Genomic DNA, 27,690 nt, shown 5'->3' with positions numbered 1-27,690 from the left:
TGATGGTAATATAAATGGTTGTATTCTAGAGTGGACAAATTCAATGACATGACATCAAAATTCATACATATTTCAATACTTTTAGACAATGTTTGACTATGCATTTAATCAAAATTTAATCACACAGTTTTATCAAATCCATTATTTCTATCATTTGCCAGTCCAGTAGCAGGAAACCAGACATATAATATAATACAAATTTAATTTAGGAATTAATAGCTAAACCGCTGGCTGATTTAATCACTACTTCTGTGTACTGTAATTATCTGCCTAAAAAAATAATTTTAGGGTGCCATGAATCCAGCCTGATCCATATTTTACAGTACCATTCACAAATGTTCAAAGAAGGCAACAGGGCTCTATTGTCATGATCTCATTTGATTTTCGCATTTTGGTTTGATTCCATCTGTGAGGGGAAAACTGCGCTTTAAAAGCTGCAACATATCATGGAGAGGGAACCAATTTCTTCATTTGTAGTTTCCATTTGAACGCTGTATGTTACGGATCAGGAACAAATCACTGTGGCAATACTGCCTCTTTCTGAGCCCTGAGCTCTAAGAACAATCTGAGCTCAAAACCCCCAGCAAATGGCCCCTCTATTTCTCTCTCTCTCTCTCAATCCTCACTCAGCCTTCTTAAAGACCTGCTTGGCAGTGACACCCTGAGCCCTCATCTCCTGCAGAGAGAGAAAAAGAGAGACGTGAGAGAAGAAAATCTGATGAAGGACATTGAGAGAGATACATAGTACTAGCCCAGTGGTTAAAGCTTCTGATTAGGATTAATCCAAGAACTAGAGACATTCAGAGAAGGTCCTATCAACATTGTGCCTCTGCATAAAGCCTCGAATACCAGGTTTCTCCATGGAAACTATTCCTAAAATGAGTGTACTGTTTCTTTAAATGAAAAGAACTGTTAAATGAAACCAGGCAATACATGTTTTTGAAAGAAGTCTCTTATTCTCACTCCGTAAAACAGTTGTGGAATATTATTACAACTCAAAGTAACTATTTTCTATTTTAATAGACTTTAAAATGTAATTTATTCCTATGATAGCAAAGCTGGATTTTCATCAGCAATTACTCCAGTCTTCAGTGTCACATGATCTTTCAGAAATCTGTTACGTCCATAGCCGCAATCTCTATTGATTTATCAGAAAAGCGGTTTTCTTTAATGTGTTTTTGTGTGCTTTTTCGGTTTCTTTCTCTGTTTCTTCTTTGGCTCCTCTTACTCAATCTGCCTGGCAGATAGCGGACTGTCCCCAGCTGTACCTGTTTACCAGTTAAGAGTGAGCCAGCATGAAAGCAGAGCAGCAGCAACCAGAGTTTGAGAAAACGTTCCCCCGAGAGCTTTTTTAAATTTTTTAAAATTTGTTTGTTGTGAGTTTCTCGAACACCTACTTTTGCAGTTTAAGTGTTAAAGATAAAGAGGAACTTCATACAACCCCTCACCTTTATCAGCTTTGTTTATCTTGTTTGGTTTATAGCTGCTGCTGTTAACATCAAGCTTAGCAGTTACTTTAAAGGTACCTTAGAACTTTTTTTGTAATAAAAGTCTAAGGTGTCCCCTTAATGTGTCTGTGAAGTTTCAGCTCAAAAACCCTATAGATTTTTTTTTTTAATTCATTTTTTTAACTGCCTATTTTGGGGCATCATTAAAAATGAGCCGATTCAGGGCTACTGGCCCTTTAATTCTCCTGCTCCATGCCCACGGAGATCGCGCTTGCCTTGAACAGTGCATAAACAAAGTTTACACAGCAAATATAACCCTCAAATGGATCTTTACAAAGTGTTCGTCATGCATGCGTCGGATTATGTGAGTATTGTTTACTGTTATATTGTTTACATTTGATTATGAATGAGTTTGAGGCTGTGCTCCGTGGCTAACGGCTAATGCTACACTGTTGGAGAGATTTATAAAGAATGAAGTTGTGTTTATGAATTATACAGACTGCAAGTATTTAATAATGAAAATAGCGACGGCTCTTGTCTCCGTGAATACAGTAATAAACGATGGTAACTTTAACCACATTTAACAGTACACTAGCAACATGCTAACCAAACATTTAGAAAGACAATTTACAAATATCACTAAAAATATCATGTTATCATGGATCATGTCAGTTATTATTGCTCCATCTGCCATTTTTTGCTATTGTCCTTGCTTGCTTTATACAAGAAGGAGGAAACAATGGTGTTTGAGACTCACTGTATGTCATTTGCATGTACTGAACTCTTGTTATTTGACTATGCCAAGATAAATTAAATTTTTCATTCAAGTGCACCTTTAATATTTGCTTACTTGTGTTTGTTTGTTTGTTTATTTGTTTTATTTGGAAGCTGCAGGGAGGTGGGTGCCATTTTTGTTGAACCCTGTTTTCTCCTGTTTTGGGGCCAGGAAGGGAGTTAGGGTACAATTCTTTTCTTTGTTAGTTTAGTTAGAGGTTTAAACTACTAATTATTATTTTGGCCTTGCCCTCTCCTGAAGCTATTGCTTCCTTTTTTCTTTTTATCTTATTACAGTACCTTTTGTAATTGTTCCACGAGCTGTGAAATAAAAATCTTTTTGGTAACTTAAAATTGCTTGTGGTGCTGTGGCAGGACTCAGACCAACGCTCTTCAAAATACTTGTTTTGTTGCGTCCGCTTATAACCCTAGACTTATGCGGGGCGTAACAAATCATTCTAATATGCTGATTTGGTGCTCAAGAAACATTTCTTATTAATATTCAAAACAGTTGTGTTGCTTAATATTTGTGGAAACTATTTTTCAGGATTATTTGATAAATAGAAAATACAAAAGAACAGCTTTTATTTGTTAATGTGCCCTTGTTGAATAAAACTATTAATTTCTTTTTTTTTTTTTTTAAACTTACTGACTCCAAACTTTTGAACAATACTCAAAAACCCTAAAAGAACAGTGTCTCTTTAATCTAAGCCCACAAAAGCCCTGTATCTCATTTAATCCCCCCTTGTCTTCATCTCCTCTTTCACCTACCCTTTTCACTTGGCCTGTGTCCTGTCACTTTTCTCACACTTTTTATAACTGCCTTAGTTGTAAGAAAAAGACGTAAAACAAAAAATAGAAATAAAATTAAAAAGCTGAATATATAGACGTTCTAGCATCACTCTTAGTTTATAAATGTTATAAAATGTCCTTCTATTTACAATAGAACCATATTTACATATCTATTTACAAACCTTTCATATAGTATAATCAAAACATTTTAGTCCAGTTTTACATTTAAATTGCTTTTTTAAAAGTTTTTTAAAACTGTGTATGTAAAGCAGTTTTCCTAGCCCAGGACAAATCCTACTTGCTTACCAAATGAAGGATGTTTCCTTCTAACCAATGTGTCCAGCCTCTGCCCTCTTTCTCTCCTCTCTGCACGCAGACCAATTTATCACCGTCCCAGTCCACTGTGGTCTGAAACATATGGAGAACATTATCCTTTAGCGCCACACATACCACACTTTCCCACACTCTTTTGTCTGGTGGTTGTTACTTTTAAAGGGGCCCAGGTTTCTCACAAATATACTACAAATGGGTTGACTATAAAGTAAATAAAAATAAGGAGTGAAAATTAAGACCTGGCACTTTCGCCCATCGACTGCTCCCAGGTCCTCAGTGAACTCCTGTCCCAAAGTGAAGTCCATGTCAAAGTTCTTAAAGGTGGTGACAGTCTTTATTTTCATTTTGCCAGTGTTCACATCATGTTCAATATGTTTGCTGGGTTTCAGAATGCAGACGACTTTCCTTAATGCATAATTAACATCTGATGAGAAGAGAAAGAGAAATAAGCATATCGATTTTTTTTTTAAAGGCAATTCTGTCATTATTTACTTTTACTATTTACCATGTGTTGTTCTAAACTATTTATTTTCTTCAGTGAACTACAAAAGGTGTTTTTTTTATGGTTTATTCTTGAATAAGAATGATCTTGAGTTCAAATAACTGATTCAATGTTCTTGTTGCAGTGGTTTACAGGCCACTGAAGGAGAAGATAATTGGTGAGAAACAACTTGGATTTCACACAAACTATTGTATGAATTCAGACTTTGAATATTATGCATGATATATATATATGATACTTTTATTCTGCTTGTTAAGTTATTTTTGAAGCTCCATTATTGCAAATGCATGAAAAAGAGTGACAATCAAGTAACTGAACATTTTTCATTTTGTGTTCCACAGAAAAAAAGAAATTCATACGATTTTGTAACAATATGAGTTTTTTTGTTTTTGTTTTTCATTTTTAGGTGCATAACATGATGAGACAATTACTATAAAGGTCCGAATCAATGAATGTGGTAAACGGCCCAGGGTCAGACATGTTTCTAAACTTTTCCATTGTATTTTTTTACACACTAAAATGCTATGATCTCGTTTAGACTTTCTTCCCCACGGCAAGAAGATGATTAGACTATATTTAATTACATTAACCCAGAATAAAGGCAGGTACATCCATCAGGTTCACGAAGGTTTAAAGGCAGGAGGTAAAGAGTCAACACAAGCATCAAATTTCAATCAAAGTGAGTCACTCTGTTTCGTTAAGCATTTCACTAGATTTCCAAACTGAGGGGGAAAAAAAAGATATTATAACTCACCCAAAGCCGCCAGATATTCTTCAAAATTATTCTGGGAAACCATGTGGTAAATGCCAGTATAATTAGGTTTCGACATTCTCAGTTTTTTTTTTTGTTTTGTTTTTTGGTTCGAGTCGACACGAATCTATCTAAGCTTTGTGTGATTTGTGGCTCTGTTGCCTCACTTTTCCCTCTGGTTATCTGTCTGGATCTCTATCCGTGTCTCCAGGCAGCACTATCGCATTGTATGTTAGTTAATTTGGTTAAATAATAGCGCGATTGACGCCGTTTCCTACTAACAGCACGCGAGTTGTAGACACCGAGCAGAATCCGTAGTCAGTGTTTCCGGGAATCTACTCCGTGATGTTCCGTTGCACAACGAGCCATGACCGATTTCAGGTTCGTCCTCTGTAAGTAAACCCAAAAGCAGCTATGACTCCTCCCAAACCAACTAAATTCTGAACAAATAGCCAAATCCAGCCTATCTAGGTTTGGGATTGATTTGCAGGCTGCATTAAATGGAGGTGGACTGGTTTTCCAGAGCAAATTGTAACTTCAAAAAATACACACCAAAAGAATGATTCACTATGACCGTATCCCTTTAAAATATGCAAACTGAGTGTTAACTCATTAAATATGCAAATATAAGACTGCAAAAAAAATGTCAGAAAAAAAAAAAAAAACTTGAAATTTTTTAGAAATAGTTATACAAATACTTGGTGATAGATGTACCTAAAAAACAGTTTGAAACCATCCTGAAGTCTCAACTTATTTATCAAAGTAAAATAAACATGAAACCAAATAAATGATAAAAAACCTAAAACTTGGTTTATTTTAGCCAGTTGCCAAGGCAACCTTTCTCATTTTCATTTTCATTTAGGTTAGTTAAACTTTATGTATACAACAATTCAAAATTATATATTGAGATTTTTGGGGGGGAAATATAACGCATGAGACACATTTTGTTCTATTGCTCGTGTGGTGCTCTGCAAAGTTTATTCATTTCTCCAAATGTTTTTCCCTGCTGTGCCTCGATGTTAAATGGGGTCAGCCCTGTATGGGTTCACTGATCAAGGGCCACATTTGACTCCAATGTGTACAGCTCTCTAATGTACAATAAGAATGAGACGGGTCTCTCTCACTGGCATCAGGCCAGAGTTTGTGCGTATCATCTCACCAGGACATCAACCTTTCCTTTCTGCCTTACTGTTACAATAACATCCTGGAAAATTAAACATTCTATGCAAACACATCTTTATTTTATTACTGAAGAAAACCATAATGCCAGGGATAACTCTGAACAGTCTTTGGAATGGACTTTTATTAAAACTGAGAACAAGTGGATGATTTATATCAATTACAACTTAGTGAATTTATTTCAACAACAATTTTTTACTAAATATTAAAAATGACACAAAAATACATAGAGAAAACAATATAGCAAGATTTGTTGGATAAGATCAAATATTTGGCATCTTCGTAAAACCCCTGGCTCAGTTTCCTTTTGAACAGTATGTCTGTAAAACAGCTGAAATTGTATTTTAAAATTAGCTGTACAATTACGAAGCACAATTAAATCTCATCTTTTCCTGTTATTTTTATCGTTTCCTGACAGATCCACTCTTCTTTTCCTCCGATTTCTGCTTTTTGACATCTTTCTTTCCCTTTGCTCCCAGATTCTCATAAACATCTTCATTTTTTCTGAAGAAAAAAAAAAATCAGTGTAACTGATTAGTCATTAACTTACAGCAATCATTATGACCATCCCAACTTCTAGAGAAACAAACAAGAAGTCCACTGCAGTGCTTGGATATGCATATTTTCATTTAAATGCAGTTAGATTTGAATATTTCATACCATTATACTTTGTTTTTTTTTAGCAAGTTCTCATTTGTTGTTTACTGCAGTTTTAATGTTTTAGTCAGCACCTTGAGCTAAAAATAAATAAAAATAAATAAAAATAAAAATAAATCTAAACCACATAAACGTGAGAGAGAGACTTTGCCAAACATTGTCCAGTAAGCCAATAATTAGATCAACTCACGGTGCTTTGAGCAAGTTCAGGCTGAAACAACACAAGATCTGAGATAAAATGCTCAATTCAACTCAATCCTTCTCTTTCTTTTTCAATGGGATATTGCACAACGGTGCTAAGGATTCCAAAAAGCTTGTGTAAGCAGAATGGCCGTGTGACAGAGATCTTTGAACTAGGGCTGGGCGATACGGCTGAAAACTGTATCACGATATCAGTGTTTCATATCGGTCGATATTGATAATTATTGATATTTTTTAATGACACGTTTAAAATAAGGACCAGAAGAAAAATATATGACATTTAAACATTTTTATTTTAAACTTAACCTTCCTCTGATCATAATCCCCTCAGTTATTAAGACAGAAATGTCAACAACCATGGAAAACTCAAATAATTAAAATGTAAACATAAGTCTCTAAAGTCACAATGAACACTTTTCCTCTTTTATTTACAATTCCCTCGCTCGCTGCCGCAATCATTTTCTGCTTATCAGTCGCCGGTTACTGAAGAGGAATCCAGCACGAGACAACGATATGGCGCAACCAAGCGATATCGCCCAGCCCTACTTTCAACCGCCTACTTAAGTGGTCATTGGTTTGGGGAAGATACAGGGATGTGAGAGAGGAATGTTTCCTGATATTTGTGGGAGTATTTGGGGGTACATTAGAAGCAGAAGTCTCAGTTGCATACTCACTTTGCAGAGGCTTTGCGACTGGCCTTCTGGTGTTTAGGATTAATTGAAAGGTTTCCATATTCAGTTTCGGTTTCCTGTAGCAGAAAGTATGAGGGAAAAATCAATAGCAATACTGAATACAACAGATGGGTGACACGGATAACTGGATATCAGTCTTATCTTATCTTCTTTTTTACAGTGTTGACTGATAAGATATAATGGGACCATCATTTTGAGGGCAAATAGATGTGTGTGTGTGTGTGTGTGTGTATGTGTGTATGTGTGTATGTGTATATATATATATATATATATATATATATATATATATATATATATATATATATATATATATATATATATATATATATATATATATATATATATATATACACTACAGTTCAAAAGTTTTGGGTCAGTAAGATTTTTTTTTTAATGTTTTTGAAACAAGTCTCTTAAGTGTCGAATCAAGTGTCTGTAAAATTTTTAATATGAAATAATACATTTAAAGTTTCAGCATCATTACTCCAGTCTTCAGTGTCACGTGATCCTTCAGAAATCATTCTAATATGCTGATTTGATGCTCAAGAAAAATTTGTGCTGTTTAATATTTTTGCAGAAGCTTTGCTGCAGTTTTCTTTCAGGATTCTTATGAATAGAATGAAATATAAAGTTCAAAAAGAACAGCATTTACTTGAACTAGAAATCTTTTGTAACATTATAAATGTACTGTATTTACCATCACATTTTAACAATTGAACGCTTCCGTCCTTGCTGAGTATTAATTCCTTTAAAAAATCTTACTGAGTGACCACAAACCAAATATTATTTTTCATGCAATCTTTCTGGCTTCATTTCCCATTATTCCCTTCATTTCATTTAAAAAACACTTCACCGCCATTTTCTTACCATGACAGCCTTTCGTGTGACCTTAGTCGAGTCTATATACTGTAGCACAGCCAAGTAGATGAACTTGTACTGGGCTTCGGTTTGCACCATGCCAGACCGCTGATCTCGAACCATCTGAATACACTTCTGGATGTCGATGTCACAGTCCAAACCTGACAACATTTTCACAACAGAAACATTTTAAAAAATCGTGACTATGTTAGCTATGATAAAGTGTCCCCCTGAGGTGTCCATGTGAAATGTGGTTGCAACAACTAAAAATAAGCCTATTATAAGATTATAAGACTAATTTTATTGATTTGTGTAAAATAAAAATCTGGAAGGGAAGTATACTAGCCAATCATCGTATATTCCAGAAAGCCTAAGGACATTTACAGGTTATAATGCTTTAAATCAATGTGATTGCACTAAGTTGCAATAAAAATGATGAATTATAATGAGAGCCTCCTGCTGAGAGATCTGATTTGTGAAAAGATTATTGTTTTTCATGTCCTGATCTAAAATGAGTTTTGCCATGGCAATGTTCATTATTGTTTTGAGATGAAGATGAATATTGAAACAGTACTGACCCTGTCTCTATGAAGTTTTTTTTTTGTTTTTTTTTTGTTTTTTTTTTTGCTTATTTAAAGTTGTAAACCTCTCATTAGGAGCTGGAATTTATTAAAAAACTGTCCAGGATTTCCAGTGGCCTGTAAAACATCTTAAATACACTAATTTCTCCACTGAGTTGAGAATTTGTGCATTTGGTAGATTTAAGGTATTTATTTAATGAGTTTATCCATTCCCTGGGGATCAAACCTATCATTTGATGTTGCATTGGAATGGTACCATGAAGGTATTACTGGGACAAACCTTGAGGGTTTAAGTGCTTTTTTGATGGGCACATATGGGCTAATGGGCTAATATCTTGCATCAGCTGGTGAATGAACCAGCAACCTTCTGGATTCCAGCCTGTTGACTTTTAAAGTCTCACAGATAGCTGTTTTTACACAGTAAAAGTCAGGTTCAAAAACCTCAACAGAGAGTAAACTCACCTTTAGCATCAATCGAGTCTATAAGCATGTCAATCACCACAATGGTTCCTGTTCGTCCAATACCAGCACTGCCAAAACACATTGAGCAACAACACATTGAATTTATCTCTTCCAGCTTGTAGAGGTCATGAGACACTGAATGTCCCATAGCACATGTTACTAAAGATTAAACAAACTATTAATTTAAGGTTTAGTGTGGGAAGTGAGGGATCGTGAGAAGTTCAAACATGTACTGTGATTGCTACATGCTGAGTGGTGTGACTACTGGCTAAACCTCCCTGCTTAAACTTTTCAGCTTGTATTACATTACAATCTAAATCACTGTTCTCACTGTGTGCATAAAATAAAATAAAATAAAATAAAATAAAATAAAATAAAATAAAATAAAATAAAATAAAATAAAATAAAATAAAATAAAATAAAATAAAATAAAATAAAATATACATATGCTAAAATTATCTTAAAGGGTTAGTTCACCCAAAAATGAAAATAATGTAATTTATTACTCACCCTCATGTCGTTCTACACCCGTAAGACCTTCATTCATCTTCGGAACACAAATTAAGATATTTTGATTAAATCCGATGGCTCAGTGAGGCCTCAATAGGGAGCAATGACATTTCCTCTCTCAAGATCCATAAAGGTACTAAATACATATTTAAATCAGTTCATGTGAGAACAGTGGCTCTATAATAATGTTATAAAGCGACAAGAATATAAGACTTTTCAACAATATAGTGATGGGCCGATTTCAAAACAATGCTTCGGAGCTTTGTGAATCGAATCACTGACTTGGATCTCCTATCAAATGACTAAACTGCTGAAATCACGTGACTTGGTGCTCCGAGTCACTGATTCGATTCGCAAAGCTCGGAAGCAATGTTTTGAAATCGGCCCATCACTATATTGTTAAAAAGTCATTATTTTGTTTTTTTTTGGTGCACAAAAAGTATTCTCGTCGCTTTATAATATTAAGGTAGAACTACTGAACTCACATGACCTGTTTTAAATATGTTTTTAGTACCTTTATGGATCTTGAGAGAGGAAATGTCATTGCTGTGAATGCAGGCCTCACTGAGCCATCGGATTTCATCAAAAATATCTTAATTTGTGTTCCGAAGTTAAATGAAGGCCTTATGGGTGTGGAACGACATTGACAAATGACATTATTTTCATTTTTGGGTGAACTAACCCTTTAACTTTTTAGAAGTGACCAGTCCAACAGAAAAAAATTAATTCCCAGTGATTGTTTTTGTGAAACTAAATAAGTACAATTAAACCAATTAATGAATACTTTCCTTGAAAAAAATTAAGATATATTCAGATATATACTCTTAAAGGGATAGTTCACCCAAAAATGAAAATTCTGTCATCATTTACCCTCAAGTTGTTCCAAACAAGTATGAATTTCTTTCTTCTGCTGAACACAAAAGAAGAAATTTTGAAGAATATGGGTAAACAATGGGATCGATCAACTGTTTAGTTACAGACATTCTTCAAAATATCTTCTTTTTTGTTCAGCAAAAAAACAAAAAAAACAAAACAAAGAAAAGCAATTCATACAGTTTTGGAACAACTTGAGGGTGAGTAAATGATGACAGAATATCCATTTTTGGGTGAACTATCGCTTTAAGGCCCATTCACACCAAGGATGATAACTATAATGATAGCGATAAAGATCTAGTTCTAAAAATCATTCTAAATGCAAAAGAATATCAAAGTCCATACCACAACTATTACGATAACGGCACAGAGGAACAATATTGTTGGAATCACTTTCAGAACATTTTTTTTTTTCAGCTGATAAATGATAAAATCATTGACAGCTAATCAGAATCCACCTAACTTAAATAGCTTGACCAATTAACAGAACGCCCTTATAATAAACAGAACGATATTGTGTGTTGGTGTGATAATACTACTATAGTTATTGTTATAGTTATCTTTATAATTATTGTTCTTGGTGTAAACAGGCTTTTAGAATAAAAGGTTTAATGTGGATATATAGAACCCTAGGGTTCTTGACTCAATTTTAAAGAACCTTTATGCCAAATGGATCTACAGTAAATAAGGAGTAATGTCTTAAATGATTGCATAATACTTTCATGTTTAATATGTTAATTTAATATTTTCGAAGGATAAAGTATGTTTACAAGCTGTTTAATTAATAAAATTTAATTAAAACAAAATGAGTTAATTAAAACTAAATTCATAAAATGATCCCATGATGGGAACCCCTAAAAGGTTCTATATATGAAGTGTATATGAAGGTTTAATATAGAACCTATAGAAGTGTATACTTTATGGACATCTGAAATGGCATGACATCCCTGTCTTGTGCTCATGAAGCCCCCAAGTGGAAGATGATGTTATTGTGAGGAAGTACCTGCAGTGGATGATCATAGGTGCAGATGAGGACAGTTCGTTCTGTTTGATGTTGACCTGCTCCAGAAAGCTAAGCACTCCACCAGGCTCTTGCGGAACGCCGTGATCGGGCCAGCTCAAATACTGATAGTGCCAAATGGTCCGAGCTGGCTCATTCTGGAATCAGAAAGGTAAGGGAATAGAATTAATCACATATCATAATGTGTAATTCATTCATGCATTTATGCTTCAATGCTAACCATCAAATGCTTTGTGCCAACTTTCGGGTTTAAGAAACATTTTTCACGTACATTTTTAATTAAAATGATACTGCCAGCATAAAAAAATGTGAGCGATTTTTTTTTTTTTTTTTTTTAAATGTACATACATTTCTTAGGATTTTAAGGCATTCAAGCTTCAAGAAATAATTTCCTTAATTTTACATGATGTGTTTTTGTTCTTAATTTTTTTCAAAATTAAGTTCTTTTTGTAATTGGAATCAAGACGATAGCATGAAATGCAATGGAATGGAATATTAAAATAAAATAAAGTACAAAATAAAATATAATAATAAAAACTGCACATGTTAAAGTGATCATAACTTTTTAAAACAATTTGGAGTGACCAGTCCAACACAAAAAGATTAGTTATGATTTTCCAATTGACGCTTTTTGAGAAACACAAAATAAGTGGCATTTAAACAAATCAATACATTTTTTAAAATCCTAAAGCTAAAGTGGTCTTAATTTTTTACCTTTTGATCGAACCATAATGCAACTGTATTTGGTAATAACAAAAAAAGCCACATTTTAAAGACACAATACTGTTTTCTTCATACTGTTGATGGTGATGGTATGAAATGCAGTGGAACAGAATGACATATAGGGACAAAATCTGGGCCACAGGTGCTGTACACAGAAATGTGTTAGTGTGAATGTTCACACATAGGTATTAAAAAGACTCTTTTCTTACCCGATGCGGAGCCGTGAGCTCCATCACCCTGATCTTGTAGTCAGTGGCATCCTTCTCAGCCAGTAACGTCACTACATATCTGCCTACTTCCTTTGACTCTCCCTCAAGAGTGGGCCAGTATGGCACACACTTATTCTGCAGAGGGTAACAAAAAATATAACTCTATGTTGTCAGAAGAACATGAAATGTTACATTTGAAATCAGGAGATTTTCTACTTTTTTAAAAGCAAGACTATGTACTGTTTCACATAGAAAACTAAGCCAGAAGACATTACTGAATTACATAAATAAGAAGGCCATTTTTTTATTAATAATAGTTACTACATTTAATTAAAAAAATTAACTGAATGAATGTCAACAAGTACTAACCCGTCCTTTCTCAACCTCCCTCGTTGTCATGACTATTACTCGTGACTCTTCTTGCCAGACCATTTGCCAAAAATCGCCTACAGTTGTTGCGAGGCAGCCTTGACAGGCAATGTAAACTTTCTGGTGATTAATATCCATTAATTTGTTCTGTGAACACAAACATATAGAAAGAGAGTAAATAATGGAAAATAAAGGATTTAAAAGGGACTTTTTAAATATTTAATTTAAGAGATTTATGATTATATTTTGATTTATGTTGTGGACGTACTACAACATAGTTAGCATTGATGTAATCAGAGCCGACAACATTGGGATCAGCGTTCTGCAGGATAACCCTAGTTTCATCAACTGAAAAGAGAAGAAATTAGAATAATTATTATTTGTAAATAATAAGATGGCCAAAATTTTGTGGACACCCCTTAAAAAAAAAAAAAAAAAATTATGCATTATATATATATATATATGGACAAACCCATCTGTTGGGTTTAAAAATGCAATCTAAAGATTTTAACCCATGGTTTAAACATGGGTTGGAACAACCCAGCATTTTTTTAGGGTGTTCATTTTTGAAAGAAATACTGCAGTGTGATTTATTGCTCACAGGGAAGGATGTTCTTGTATCTGTTTTTGCTTTTGTTTTCTGGTCTCATTCCTTCATCTCTGCTCTTTGTTACCTTGGTTTCCAACTTCTGCAGTGCCTGTGAGCAGAAAAACAGATTTATAGATCAAAAATAGCATAGACAGTAAGGGTAATTAAGACAGAAAGTACACGTGACCACATCCTGCCTGTTGAGAATGGCTCAGAACGACCGTTTGGCTCCTGTGGTCTAACCTTACTACGACCAGAGATCGTCTAACTACGAACATGCTAATTTTAGAGCGGGCTGATCAAATTCTTTTTTGTCATCCTCTACCAAGAGTTATAAGTACAAAAAAGGGATGTAGGAATGCATGAATTTTCTTTAATCAGACTCATAACTAAGGGAGATGCTGCTGCTAAAACTTTGCAACAAAACACATGCCTTCATGTCATTTTGTCATTTACGTACAAAAATTTAACTGTCTTTAAAGTAATAAATCAAAATCAGTTATCTCATGAGATCTGATTACTTTGGTAGAACAAAAAGTTGGTCAAAGGCAAACGGATTATGTTGAGTGGGAAATAGACCCTCTGTTGTGGCCTAACAGACTACAGGCTGCTGTTAGGAGGTGTGAACGGAATAACTCCGGCCCACAAACCAAAAACTACCACAGAATCATTCAAAACTCTCACTGTGTGGGAATTCTTTTATTATTATTATTATTATTATTATTATTATTACCCATGTAGAACTAATCCACAGAATTTTATTTTATTTTATTTTATTTTATTTATGTGCATATTTATTTATTTTGGTGTTTTTTTTTATTGTGGTTTCTCCTAGGCAAGTCAGTACATTCATTGGTTAAGACTGAAATCTTCAAAACTGTTTAAGATTACAATTCAATATCATATTCCCAATCAGCAATAAAATCTGACAAAAATTATATCACAAATATGATTTGTTTAGCTCAAATCACCTTTTTTTTTATTTATTTTTCTGGCTGGTCCAGCTAATATGTATGTAGCAACAAGTATGTTCTAGTATAAAATCAGCTCTTTTAACTGAAAAGCAGAATATTAAGCATTACGATTTGAGTAGCAAGGCACTATTTCCAAAAATGCAGTTATTTTCCATATACATCGATGGGCACATAAAATGTAGCTGTGATTCTAATGCATGAAGAACTTGTGATTCATCTACAGCAGGTAGTGAATAACCTTTAAACAGGTCACTCACATCAAACTCTTCCCAGAACCCAGCTTTTATCTTTTTATCGGCCCCATCCATGTTCTCCCTTTCTGAGGTTTGGTCGAGCTGCTTTACTCTGCTCTCAATATCAGCTGCGTTCAACCTTGTGGAGTAATAAGGCTGGGGGAAAAAGAGGTGGGTAAACATCAAAACATATGAAAAAAAGGAAAAGAACAAGACAACATCAAGACATCAGAAAGGAGGAGAGAGACAGACAGAAAGGGCGAGTATTAATCACAACATTAAAAGGTTCTTCCTACAGTTCTTTGTAATTTGCCATTTTGTCACACTATAAAGTATATTACTCAGTTTCATAGATATTTTCCAACTAATCTCTTTATTTCAGCAGAACAGATGCTCACCATAAAGCCACTATAAAAAAAAATAGCACATCACTATAACAGCAAATTATCCATATGATCACAATTAACCAAATGTTTTTTTTTTAATTATTATTTTAACTTAACAGTTTTAAATCAAATAAGTTCAGCCAAATATCTCCAAATGTATCATTCAATGTGACCCAACCTAACACAAGCAATTCCCACTGTGCTGCATTTAATACCAGAAGCTGATTAATTGCTAGTGCTTAGCTGCACGCTTGCTTGACATTTAAGAGATTTAACACATGTTGGTATGAAAACCCCCTGGATATAAATGTCCTTTACCTGTTTGAGATAAACCATTGTCCCAGACAACTCCTCAATACCAGTGCGTTTGAAATGCTCCACAAGGTCTGTCAAATTGTCAAAAATCTCTTTACCACCAACTGTATAGCGGTCATTCTGAAAATAAACATGCATAATTAAGAGTTAATCAGTCAATCAGTTTCCTACACAAGGGTAACATGAGGTTCAGTGGCCTTCACTTGATGCCAAGGACCCCCAAATAATACTTATTAAAATATAAAGACAAAACAGCTATGTATTTTTGACACATTTATACTGCGTGAAAAAAACAGTAGTTGTGAAATTATACAGGTAATATGCTGTTTACAAATTAAATAATTTGCTTTTATTTGTCATTGTACTGAAGCTAAAACAATTTATTGAAAGATTATCTGGAAAACATTTACTTTGTAATAAGCTATAATATAAGAAAAACTACATTTTCAAAATGTATTCAGACACCTTGAGAATTTCATTCATTAATACAGTTTAATCACTATAGTTAGCAAAAAAATGGTAATAAAATATGACACCATTTCAGAAACAAATTCATCTTAATTATGTCAGATAACACTTAAGCAAAACATGGTCAGGTCAAAGTGTCTGAATAATTTTTGGTTCCAAATTTTTATCAATTTTACTGGAAGTCCAAGAATTGTTGGGTATAATATGTCACAGTTTACTTTATTTTGCTATCCTCACTTACATGAATGAACTATAGTGTCCTGCACCCACTAGTAAAAATATATAAAAAATGTCTGAATAATTTTTGGTTTGACTGTATGTATGTATAATATTTTAGCAAATAAAATATATATATATATATATATCCTATTTTACAATTACTTTTAACTAAGATGCCCCAATGTCATTTTTAGTGGATTTTGGTTTGAAGTTAGTTCCTCAAGTTCACACTGGTGTAGTTCATCACATTTGGAAAATATCCAAATATGTTTGTCTTAATAGTCTTTTTATGAATTGTTTTGCTTTAAAAGTTTGCTTATGCTATTAAAAATTAATACAGAATGGTCATTCAGATTTTACTCTTTTTGTACAACCTGTGAGAATGTGCTTTCGTTAAACCTTAAATACCATCACCAAAATGGTGACACAGAAAGCTTTCTGTGTCTTTAAATCAGATTTAAAACAGAAGCTGTCCATTGACAAGGGCTTACAACTTCTTGGATAAACTAGGGTTAACATAGGCTGGTTTAAGATGTTTTAGGCCTTAACTGCATTGTTTGGTTCTCTGAGCTGATTAGAACCGTCTTCACAGAACACTGTTTGTTCTGTTAATCAGCTCACAGGGCAACAATGCAACGATGGCATTTTGTGCACTTTGAACCTCACTAATGCACATACACATCCACACATACCAATGGAATAAATTAACAATCGACAGGCAGTCAGTTTGACCCGATTTTCCCTTGGTCATAATCTTCTAGCATTCATTTAAACAGCACAACAATAGTGCTTATTTAGAGCCCAGAGTGGGGCATGACCACCCCCCGCTACCATCCAACACACCCATGACTCAAAGTTCAGTCGCGTTTTTCAGGTAAGTGCAAATGTGTGTATTGATGTCATGCTGTGTGTTCCATATGTATTTAAATGCTATACTGTGCATATGCTTAAGTATGTCAAACATGTTTATGTGCATGTAAGTCAAACTGTGTGAATCTGAATGTGTGCAAATGTCATGTACGTGTTTCCTGTTATGCAAGTAAAACTTGTTTAGCATATCTGTGGTATTGTAATAATTCCATTCAAACGACATTGATCAAGGTGCTAAGATCTATACAAAGGTACATATTCAGCTAAATATTTTAACGGTTTACCATCTAAATTAGCCATTCGTGTTATAAAATATGTATCTCATGTATGTACAGTGCCCTCCAAAAGTATGTAAACACTCTATGTGTGAGGTTTTTCAACAATATTAGCATAAATCCTATTCATTTTGTGATGCTTTGCATTGAAAAGGGACAACACAAAAAACATTAAATAAAAAAAAGAATTCATGACAGAGAAAATAATTGAGCTATTTATAAATGAGCTATTTTTATTCCAATTAGTATTTTTATTAACAATTGCTCATCTCAATAATAATTGTATTTACACCAAGAAATAAGGATTTATATTGATATTGTCCAAAACCCCACTTTGAAACCTTTTCAAGGGGAAGTGATTATTGGACTTGAAACAAGTTTACTGTACTAAATACTATATTCTAAGTTTTATTAAAATGAATGCAAGACAAACACAATCATACATGTATGAGCACATGCACTTACTTTGTTGCACATGATCTTGATATGGGAGACCCTCCTACCAGAACTGGTCATTTCATCGGTGAGCGCAGACAGAACAAAGTCTCCTGGTTTAGAGAGCGACTCCCTCACCAGGAACGTCCCGGGCTCATCGCGCTCACGGATCAGCTTCTCAGCATTTGGACCCGACAGGTGGCCATGGTACCACCTGAATATACAAATACAAACGGGGAAAAAAGTTATTCTGATACTATTGTGGTACTAGATATTAGATGTTCTCACAATATAATTTTTTATAGTAAAACAGAGTATTTCCTGCAAACATAATTCCAAGTAATTAAAGTCTCTGACGCAAACATACCAGTCAAGGTATTTAGAGAATGATAGTGTCTAAAAATAAAATAAAAAACTAGGGCCAATGCAGCTGCACCACAAACCACTGTAGCCATAAACACAAAAACAAAAACATGAAGATGAACATTTATGCCACATATGCATCTGCAGTGTGCAAATATTTATTAGCAATTTTGGACCACGACGCAAAAATTTGGTGGTCCTCACGCTCTAGCATACTAAAATGTGAACTAACAATTGGACTCAGTTCTCAATTTCTACATCTCAGCTTCCTGTACTGCGGTCGGAAAATTTTCTGATGACAAGATTTCTTGACTCGAGACTTTGGTGTATTTTTAGCTTGTCCTTCCTTCTCTGTTCTCTTGAGAAAAAAAAAAAAAAAAACACTTGCTAAATCGCCTTTCTGGGGGTTCTTCCATGATTGCTCTCTGTCAACTACAACCGGTGTTGTAGTTTGTATGATTTTGATGCCTCTGAATAATAATAAAAGAAAAAATTTTCTAGGAATCTAGATCTCTGCTCTTTTATGTGATCAATTTGAGACTAGACTTGTGATCCAAGTAACATGCATTATCATTGCAACTAACGCTGACATTAAAAATTTCACAAGTACATGTAATCAGATATGGCAACATATGCATATTTGTCGTGCTGACTGAGGGGAGGGCTCCGAGCTTTGAATCTGTCCCAAACCCAGAGTAACCCCCCTATCCTTGACTGGGAAAGGGACCAGCCAAGAGTGAGGCATTGTGGTGGCGGAGGGATGCTGCAAAATTGTCACGGGACAGAGGTGAAGGACAGTTAAACAGGCCTCTTCTCGCGGTTGGATTACCTGAACGTGCTGCTCCCAAACTTTGTTAAATAACCTTCATTTAATATTTTATGTGAATAATCAAATGTATATACATTACACTATCTGTCATTGCAAATTCTCTTTCATCTCTATCACAACTTCTGTGATAGACTTGAGAACATTATCTTTCAGCATAGAAAGAAACTGCGTCATACACACTTGATGTGCAGTGCGTATGTATCGTAGTGACTATTTTTTACATTTGGAAGGCAATTATGGTAAAATAGCATTACAAATTCTGCTCTTTTCAAAAATCAAGCCACTTCTCATTGATATGTGAGAAGATATGCCCATCCTAAGAAACAGTGTTTATACATAGCCTTTATAAATTTCCTCTGTAAACTTAATAAGACACTTTAAACATAATCATTTGCCCTTATAATGAAAGTCAGTGAGGTCCAATTTTGTTACAGAACTGTTGCAAAAACAGTAGAAACCTCAAACATCAATTTTTGTGTTTTGCAGAAGAAATTAAGTCATAGAGCTAAGTTCACACAGAACGTGTTTTTGCTGTTAAAAATGTGATATGCAGGTTAGTGGAACAAAAAAAGTGCAAGGTCTAGAGATGTTTTTTTTAAAACTTCTTTTAACTTGAGTGCCGAAGTTTTTAGAACATGCCATGTGTGAGACACTGCTTAAGACGCAAGACACAAGAGCAACAGTTAAAGACATCCGTCTAGCGTGTTTGCATTGAAAAACAATGGAAAAGTAATGCGGTGGAATGAAAACATGCATTCTGTGTGAATGATGACAGAATGTTATTTTTTAGGTGAACTTTCTCTTAAGTATCTCTAACTTCTAGAAAATGCCAGAAAAAAAGTGTTAGATTTATCGTAGACAAAAAAACAAATACTTTTGGAGCAGTTCACAACAAGTAAGCCCACTTGACATTTTTAAGGTGCAAAAATTGAGAAAATTGTCACGCTGAGTTTGGCTGTGACTTCAGTATGCATGTTCTCTGTCCGTTAAACAACACCCATCAAAGAGCTCATCATTGGCATGCCCAAAAAAGAGAAAGAGATAGACCAAAGGGTGGGGGACAGAGAGCAAAGAGAGACAGTAAAGAGATGAAGGAAGGGCTGAATGGGTCTGGTCACTGTTTGCAAATGTGTCAAAACTAAAGTTTCCAACCGCAGTTGAGAAGAGGAAGTCAGACACATGGCAGAGGGAGGCGCAGACTATGTCTGCAATTCATGCTTAAACATGAAAAAGAGCTTTAATAAAAATCAGTGACCAAGATGGAGAAACTTTGTGATCAAAAAGGCAACGCTGAATAGTGGGATTCAAAATCTAGTTTTAGCATTTAAAACTTTAAAATAAACAACTTTATGAATGAATAATAATAATAATAATAATAAAAAAGTCTCTATGCATTTCTAAGTAACTAATCAATGCAAATTTGTGACATGATCGTGATCTTTGCACAGACGTTAAATTGTCTTGCTTTTATTGAAGTAAAAGATGTTCTTTGGATCAATGAGGACATGATCATCAGGTTTGTGGAGCTCAAGCAACTCGAGTGCTACTGTCAAATCAAAAAAGGGACAAACTAAATACTAAGACGTTCTGAAATTCAATTCAACATTTCACTCAAATTGGTATGCTGGTAATAATATAATATAATAAATAATTTTTAATTTAAAAAAAAATTTATTTAGTTAAAAGAATGCAAAATAGACAGTCTAACATTTGCACTTGCAAATTAATGTAATATATTTATAATTATTATAATTTAAGTATAATAATTCACTTTACCTTACACTGCATTAATCATTAGATTAATCAGCTGCATTTTCATTCAGCCAATCTTTAATTTAGTGAATTATTGTCCCTTTTTTCTGTCTTATATATGCATATTTTTTTTTAAGAATTTTGAAACCTTATATGTGCCCTATATGTGTCATTTTATTTTATCTTTTTATTTTTATTTTTTTGCACCATAAAGATCATTTTACACAGACAATAAAAAAAGATATATCCAGATATATATGCAATATCCAGATAAGGTGCATTTTCCAGTGCTTATCATTCATGCATCTACTTGTGTATCACAATATGTATCTTACATTAGACTTCTGATTAGCAATGCTAATTCAAGACGTTTTGTGTCTATGATACATATAAAAAGGAGAAACTGATATACAATTTAAAGGTCATAAATTGTGTGGTCAAATGTAGATCGTATTAGAATCTGCAGTAGCAGACTGATTTAGAATGATACGCAATGGAAATTCAGTGTAACCATAACATAAAAGAGACCGTGTCAAATGGTTTACACTTGCTGATGATTTTAACAAGTCTCTTGCTAAATTAAGTGAATCTGCTGCTGTTGGGGGTTTTAATCTTAATTTAATAGATTAATGTCAGTGGTGGAAGGAATTTTGGAGATTTGTATTACGTTTTGCTCCTCAGTTTCTGATGTAACTGAAAGTAGAATGTGGAAGAATTCCACTGTGTGATAAAATTACTGATCATGTGATACTTTTATCAATAGATCAACAGCAGGGATGGATTCCTCTGAGGCGACATTTTGTTTTAGTGCAAAATTTTTCAGCGGCAGTATTACAGGCCTCCAGTATCTGCATGTATATGGATCATTCCACAACTTTTCCATTCATTTGCCATTAACATTTTTTGCCATACTGTAGCAACCAGTGCTGAGGAAGCTACCTGTCAAGCTTCATTGTTTTTATTATTATTATTATTATTATTTTCATTTAAAGTTGTTCAAATACAGTCAAACTAATAATTTATCTTGTTTTTGTTTATATGCTAACAAAAAAGTGGCTAACTACACAGCTTCAATGTAATTAGCTTCTATTTGTTAGCAGGTTGTTGTTTTGACTTTAAGCTACATTACATGCTATTTAAAAGTAGGTAGCCACACTAGCACTAACCAAAAAAAAAAAAAAGCTAATTACATTGAAGCTATGTAGTTAACCATTTTTGTTAGTTTGCAGTGTACCTAGCAAAGTATTTATTTGTTGCACACACAAAAAAAAAAAAAAAATCAGAAGCTATCAATTAGCATGACAGCATTTGTACAGATACATTTACATAAAATACCGCTGCTAAACTAAATAACTCACACTCTCCAAAAGTGCAAAGCAGCAAAATGGCCATTAAACAATATCAACACTGTATATTAGTTGTAAAAAATAAATTAAAATAAATGTATTAGCCTTATGAGGCAAATGAGTTTCCCAGCCTTAGAAATTCTTCAAAAAGACAAGTAAAACCAGTGGCTATGTTTACATGGACAACAATAATTTGACTAATGGATCCACTATGGCAGTAATCTGAATATAAATTTGCAAACAGAAATTTCCAATTACCCAAATAGCACTATTTGTATCTGCATTGAGCTTAACAACGAACAATGAAGTTGCATCATGCAAAACATGGAAATATCACTTTCTGACCTTTTGAATTTTCACTTTAAACTTCTTACCTTCCAGCTTATGTGAAAAAAATACCAACAACTGCAAATGCCATGATTGCAACCATTGTGGTTGACTGATGTTACATATTTGAATTTAATCAATATCAGTATGCAATATAAACAAGCATGAAAATAAAGTGCATTTACTATATGTGTGGGGGGGCCTCGTCATGGTGTTGTAAAAGCGAACAGTAAATACCAATGTAAATATTATAATCGGAATGTTTTACATGGTCATGACAGGTTAAGAAAATGGATATAACTTTGCATAGACAAGGTTAGTAAGTGTTTAACACATAATTTTTATAGTACAGTATGTGCATTGGCAAAATAGAGATGAAACTCATCCTGAAGACCTCTAATGGTAATGACGTCACAGAAAACTTTACAGTCTGACAAACAATTAAGATCAATGATGGCGTCGCCAAAATCAAATAAAACAGCTTATATTAGTTATTTGCTTAAGTTAATTTTGAAAATGCACCCCGACATCTTCAGGAAGCAGGGTCAAATATGATGGCTTACCTCTCAGTGGTGGGATCAGAACAGTTTAATGGGTATTTGAGCTCAATAACGGTCCCATCTTTATCCTGTAGAGTTCCGTGATCTCCAGTGTAGTACTCCACCAACTCGGCTAACGTCGCAAACTTCTCCCCGCCGTACAGGTCATAATAATCACCTGTGTTCTGAATCCTAATGTGTGTGACTATTTCCCCCACTCTGAGAGGAAGAGAAGGAAAGGGGATTGATGATGCATTATGCTCAGTAAAATTACATTTCTAATTACTGACTTAGTATTCATCATATGAATGGCATCTGAAAATCATTCATTTAGGACCCTATACATAAATTAGTTGTTTCTTTCAGAGGTCGAAATCCAAAAAACATCAGGACGTAATGTTGCAGGAAATGGAGTAATAGTAACTTCACAAAGTGTTTAGAAATTGTATATGTGTAATAATTACTTGACTTGAAGGCTTATTCACAAAGGATCGCAGTAATATTTGCCGTCATAGATATTTATCACCCCAATTCTGTTTCCTCAGGCTTGTAGTTTTGAATGATTCAATACCTTCTCAAAACAATTTGCTATGTTCAAGTATGCCAGCAAACCAACTTTGGTGGTTATGTGATTTTCAGCTGTGGCACATTAATTAGGACACATACTAGTAACATATACGGACTTAAGGGAATGCAGATTCAAATCCGACCCGATCAGAGTCATTCCCATTCCCTTTCTCTCTCCCTACACTGTACTGTCAGCTTTATAATAGCCTGTTAATTAAAGACTTAAAATCCTACAATTACAAATGTGGTTAATAAATAAAGGTGCCTTCATAAAAGCATGCAACCACAACAGATTTTCGATATCAAAAATGAAAGAAGATTAATTCTAGACTACATGCAAATATGAAAACCTGTAAGTTTAAACAAGTATTCTTGAATTTGCTCTAAATAGTTTATATGTATAGAACAGAACAGAATAGAAGTCAATATGATAGTCACAATCTGACACTGAGCTACTGACACTGATCTTTGCCCTTTAAAAAGATCACTTTTTAGGCTGGTCACACATCGCAGACAATTCTACTAATCACCCTATTGATGTTGTTCATCACTAAGTAAGTAGATTATACAAAGTACAGCTGTGAAAAATAGACACATTGTATGTCTGAAGCATATTTTACATTCTATAATATATATATATATATATATATATATATATATATATATATATATATATATATATATATATATATATATATATATATATATATATATATATATATATATATATATACACACACACACACACACACACACACACATTTATATATATATATAAAATTAGGTTTATGGAAATAATAAACATACAAATAAATGTGTGAATTATCATACTGTTATGTGAAGTGAACTGTAGATGACAGGTGCATGAAAAAAAATGTTTAGTTTTAAGAAAGTACATTAAATTAGTTATACATGTATGTGACTGCATGAAAATATTTGTCCATTAATTTATTTTAAGGTCAGAAAACCACAACTCACACTTATGAAAAGAACGAAACAAAAAATGATGTACAATATATAAATACAGAACCAAATTCAACACCACATATAATTAAATGTTTATTCACTCATTGTGTGATGTCTGTGACAAGAAAAAATAACTGCTTGTTATCTATGCCAATAAAAAAAATCTAATAATTGGTTTGTAGAGGAGTATAAAATGTTGTATGACAAGCTCTAGAAATAAACACGGTCAGAAAAATCAGAGGAATAAAGATGATTCTCAAATCAGTCCAACAGAGAAACATTCAGTAAAATGTTTTTTTTTCTTTTTTTTTCTTTTCTTTTTTTTCATAACTAGAGCAGATAGTAGTGGAAAGCTGTGAAGGCTATCTGTCACCCAATCTGACCTCAGCTTATCCTCAGAACCAAATTTTCACCTCTAAACGACATAATAAGAGGCTAAAAATTGACAATTTGATCATATCATCAGACAAAAAGTGCTGTACCTAACAGACAGGGAGAAATCGCCCACATTCTTCTTGCTGGGTCGGGCCAGGAAGCTGCCATGGACGCCTCGGGTCTTCAAAACGGTCTCTGCGTCTATTCCAGACAGATCTCTGTGGAACCACCTGTTTAACATGTAAATAAGAGAATGTTAATATGACATTTTACACAAAAATATTACATTTTACACAAGTGCCGTCACACAACATGTATACAACTGTACGCAAGCCAAAATTTTAACAAAAAGAAGTTTATTTAAAATATATCTATCAATAATAATAATAATAATATATCAATATATTTGGACACAGTGGCAGTCAAATGTTAGTGTAACATATGCATGGTTAACATATAACATATGCATATGCACCTGTGGTTTAGAACACCTGTGTGAACTCGAGGGGAAACTGACTTCATACATCGCCATCATGGTTGGTAAAATTTAAATGCAAAAATGGCTCCGAAAAGTGAAAATATTTTTAAGAAAACCATTTGACCCAAATGATTTCAAAATTTGTAATGCAATAACATTCATGCTTTTATAAAAGTGTCTAAATACTTTTTTTAGGCTATATATATATTCATACGTGTGCAGAGGCGATACAGAGCTGTTCAAAAGCAAATAGGCAAACACAAATTAATGTTTTCATTTAAAATGATATATAATGATCATTTGTGTCATAGTGAGGCACATGCAAAAACAAGCACACTCTAGCAAGGCCTACCAAACCACCAAGTGCATTTGCAGAAATGCACATACACGCAAAACCCAGGCATGCATCAACATAAATACACCTTGCACTTTGCAGTTACAATTAAAAAAAAAAAAAAAAAAAAAAAAAAAAGCCTTTTTAAAACATTGCAAAACACCCAGTTAAGAGTCTATGGTGCAAAACACAAGAGTAGCAAAACTGAAAAAGGGAAGATGATGAGTTGAACAAGATTGGAACAACAGAGTCTCTCAACTTACCGAACCATCTTCCTATTTCAAATGTTCCTCTTCCACGAAAAAAGAAAAAGAAATGAATATTCACATTAACATGATAATAAATATGATACATGCATAAACATAATCCAGAGCTGTATCTTCTCTTCGTGTCATATGACTGCACTCATCCTCTACTTTTCCATTTCCCTCCCTCCTTCTGTAACTTGTGCAGTGACATCCCTCCACACAACCAACCACAGCCCATAATCATTTGTCAAGCGGCTTCATACCTGCCTTCTCTGCTTCTCCTTCTCTCTCGAAACGTAAACAGTGTTTTCGATGCTTTGAAGAGCAGGTCGTCCTGACAGAGTATATAAGCCTTTCGTATGGCCCTCCCTTTCTCACTCTCTCATGCAGTGTTACAAACTTCTTCCTTCCTTTTTGTGGCTTGTTCATAAAACAGTGAAAGCAACAAGAGAGGTAGAGAAAGATACAGAGATGTCAGATTAATTTTCTGGTTCTTCAAGGCCTTTTCGTCAAGAATTAATCCAGGCAAACGTCCAGATCACCATTTGAAACTGCAAGAGAGAAATAGAGGAACTACAGGCTGAGCAAAATAACAAAAACAACAATGAAATGCAAATTACCCTCTCTTACAGCTTCTGAATATACTTCTCTTGCTTCCTATCATTTATTTCTTTTTTGACGCAGGTTAATTTCAGAGGTTGGGTGTCATCGAGACTGACAGTTAAAGTCCATTTTGTTTAGTGTACATTGCACTTCCTTGTTTCCAGACTTTCACCTCTCTCTCTCTCACACACACACACACACACACACACACAGAGAGACACGCACAGAGAGAGAGAGACATGAGGCAGCAAGATATAGGTTATGGTATTTACATAATTATTCCATAAAAATGGCCTAAGGTATAAACAAAACTGGCATAATGTACCACAAGGCCTGCATGGTCAAACAAACAAACAAAATAAAAAAACAAATATAAACAAATAACCCTAAAATTTAAAGTGCCTTCTTTAATACTTAATTTAAAACAGAATGACTTATTTTCTTATAATATACAAGCTACTGTTCAAAACTGGGGTCAGTATGATATTTTAATGCTTTTGAAATAAATATCTCATGCTCACCAAGTCTGCATTTATGTGTTCATAGTACTAACAGTAATATTGTGAAATATTATTACAATTTAAAATAACTGTTTTCTATTTTAAAATATTTTAAAATGTAATTTATTCCTTAGTTAAAGCTGAATTTTCAGCATCATTACTCCAGTCGTCAGTAGTGTCACATGATCCTTTGGAAATCATTTTAATTTGCTTAACTGGTGTTCAAGAAACATCATAATTACTATCAGAGTTGTGTTCAATAATATTTTTCTGGAAACTGCAATGCATTTTTCTTCAGAATTCTGCGATGAATGGAAAGTTCAGAACAGCATTTACTTGAAATCGTTTTGTAATCAAGTCTTTACTGTGACTTTTGATCAATGTAATGCATACATTAAATTCTTACTGACCCCAAAAATATAGGGTTAAAACCTTTGCCTGACAAAATTTAAAAAGCATTAAGATTAAAAGTCTATCCAGAAAGGGACAGGATTTTTGCCTTGCAAATATTATCCATCTAGCCTCTAGGTTACAGCTTTTTTTTTCATTTGAATACATGTAAAGTCCCAGATCCAATTTCACGATACCACATGACAAAATGTTTTTCAAAAGCTTCTCTAAGTGGCTTTTTCTATAGTTACTGGCAACTTAGAACCGGTTTTACAAATACAAAGCCAGATAAAAAAGATATTTAGCAGCACCTGCAGCTGTCTGTGTTGAATAAGGACGTTAAAGATCAAACATCCTAAACCTAATCACACGTT

At 33.9% G+C, this 27,690-nt stretch overlaps 2 protein-coding genes across 6 annotated transcripts; both read right to left on the bottom strand.

The window, feature by feature from the left end:
- Nucleotides 1-6: 6 nt before the first annotated feature.
- rbp5 (retinol binding protein 1a, cellular) lies at nucleotides 7-5,099 on the bottom strand. The gene is made up of 4 exons (XM_067406600.1): nucleotides 4,604-5,099; nucleotides 3,587-3,771; nucleotides 3,321-3,422; nucleotides 7-676 (listed from the first exon to the last, which is right to left on the bottom strand). Exons 1-4 carry the CDS (start codon nucleotides 4,677-4,679, stop codon nucleotides 623-625), a joined length of 417 nt encoding a protein of 138 aa, XP_067262701.1. The 5' UTR covers nucleotides 4,680-5,099; the 3' UTR covers nucleotides 7-622.
- A 701-nt stretch (nucleotides 5,100-5,800) lies between these two features.
- On the bottom strand, nucleotides 5,801-26,587 carry ptpn6 (protein tyrosine phosphatase non-receptor type 6). 5 transcript variants are annotated; one of them, XM_067406588.1, is made up of 17 exons: nucleotides 26,454-26,580; nucleotides 26,091-26,374; nucleotides 25,839-25,867; nucleotides 24,871-24,993; nucleotides 22,880-23,074; nucleotides 17,730-17,913; nucleotides 15,436-15,552; nucleotides 14,756-14,887; nucleotides 13,537-13,633; nucleotides 13,204-13,283; nucleotides 12,936-13,082; nucleotides 12,567-12,701; nucleotides 11,617-11,771; nucleotides 9,231-9,298; nucleotides 8,197-8,348; nucleotides 7,312-7,385; nucleotides 5,802-6,283 (listed from the first exon to the last, which is right to left on the bottom strand). In XM_067406588.1, the coding sequence occupies exons 3-17, from the start codon at nucleotides 25,844-25,846 to the stop codon at nucleotides 6,181-6,183; spliced, it is 1,770 nt and encodes a 589-aa protein (XP_067262689.1). In that variant the 5' UTR covers nucleotides 25,847-25,867; nucleotides 26,091-26,374; nucleotides 26,454-26,580; the 3' UTR covers nucleotides 5,802-6,180. The 5 variants fall into 5 exon arrangements, with proteins under 5 accessions (XP_067262653.1, XP_067262689.1, XP_067262671.1 ...); XM_067406570.1 differs by having other exon boundaries at nucleotides 5,819-6,283; nucleotides 26,087-26,243; nucleotides 26,444-26,587; XM_067406561.1 differs by having other exon boundaries at nucleotides 5,819-6,283; nucleotides 26,087-26,374.
- Nucleotides 26,588-27,690: the final 1,103 nt, after the last annotated feature.

Source organism: Chanodichthys erythropterus, chromosome 2 (assembly GCF_024489055.1).
Source record: "Chanodichthys erythropterus isolate Z2021 chromosome 2, ASM2448905v1, whole genome shotgun sequence".
NCBI lineage: Eukaryota > Metazoa > Chordata > Actinopteri > Cypriniformes > Xenocyprididae > Chanodichthys > Chanodichthys erythropterus.
This window is presented reverse-complemented; position numbering and strand designations above follow the sequence as displayed.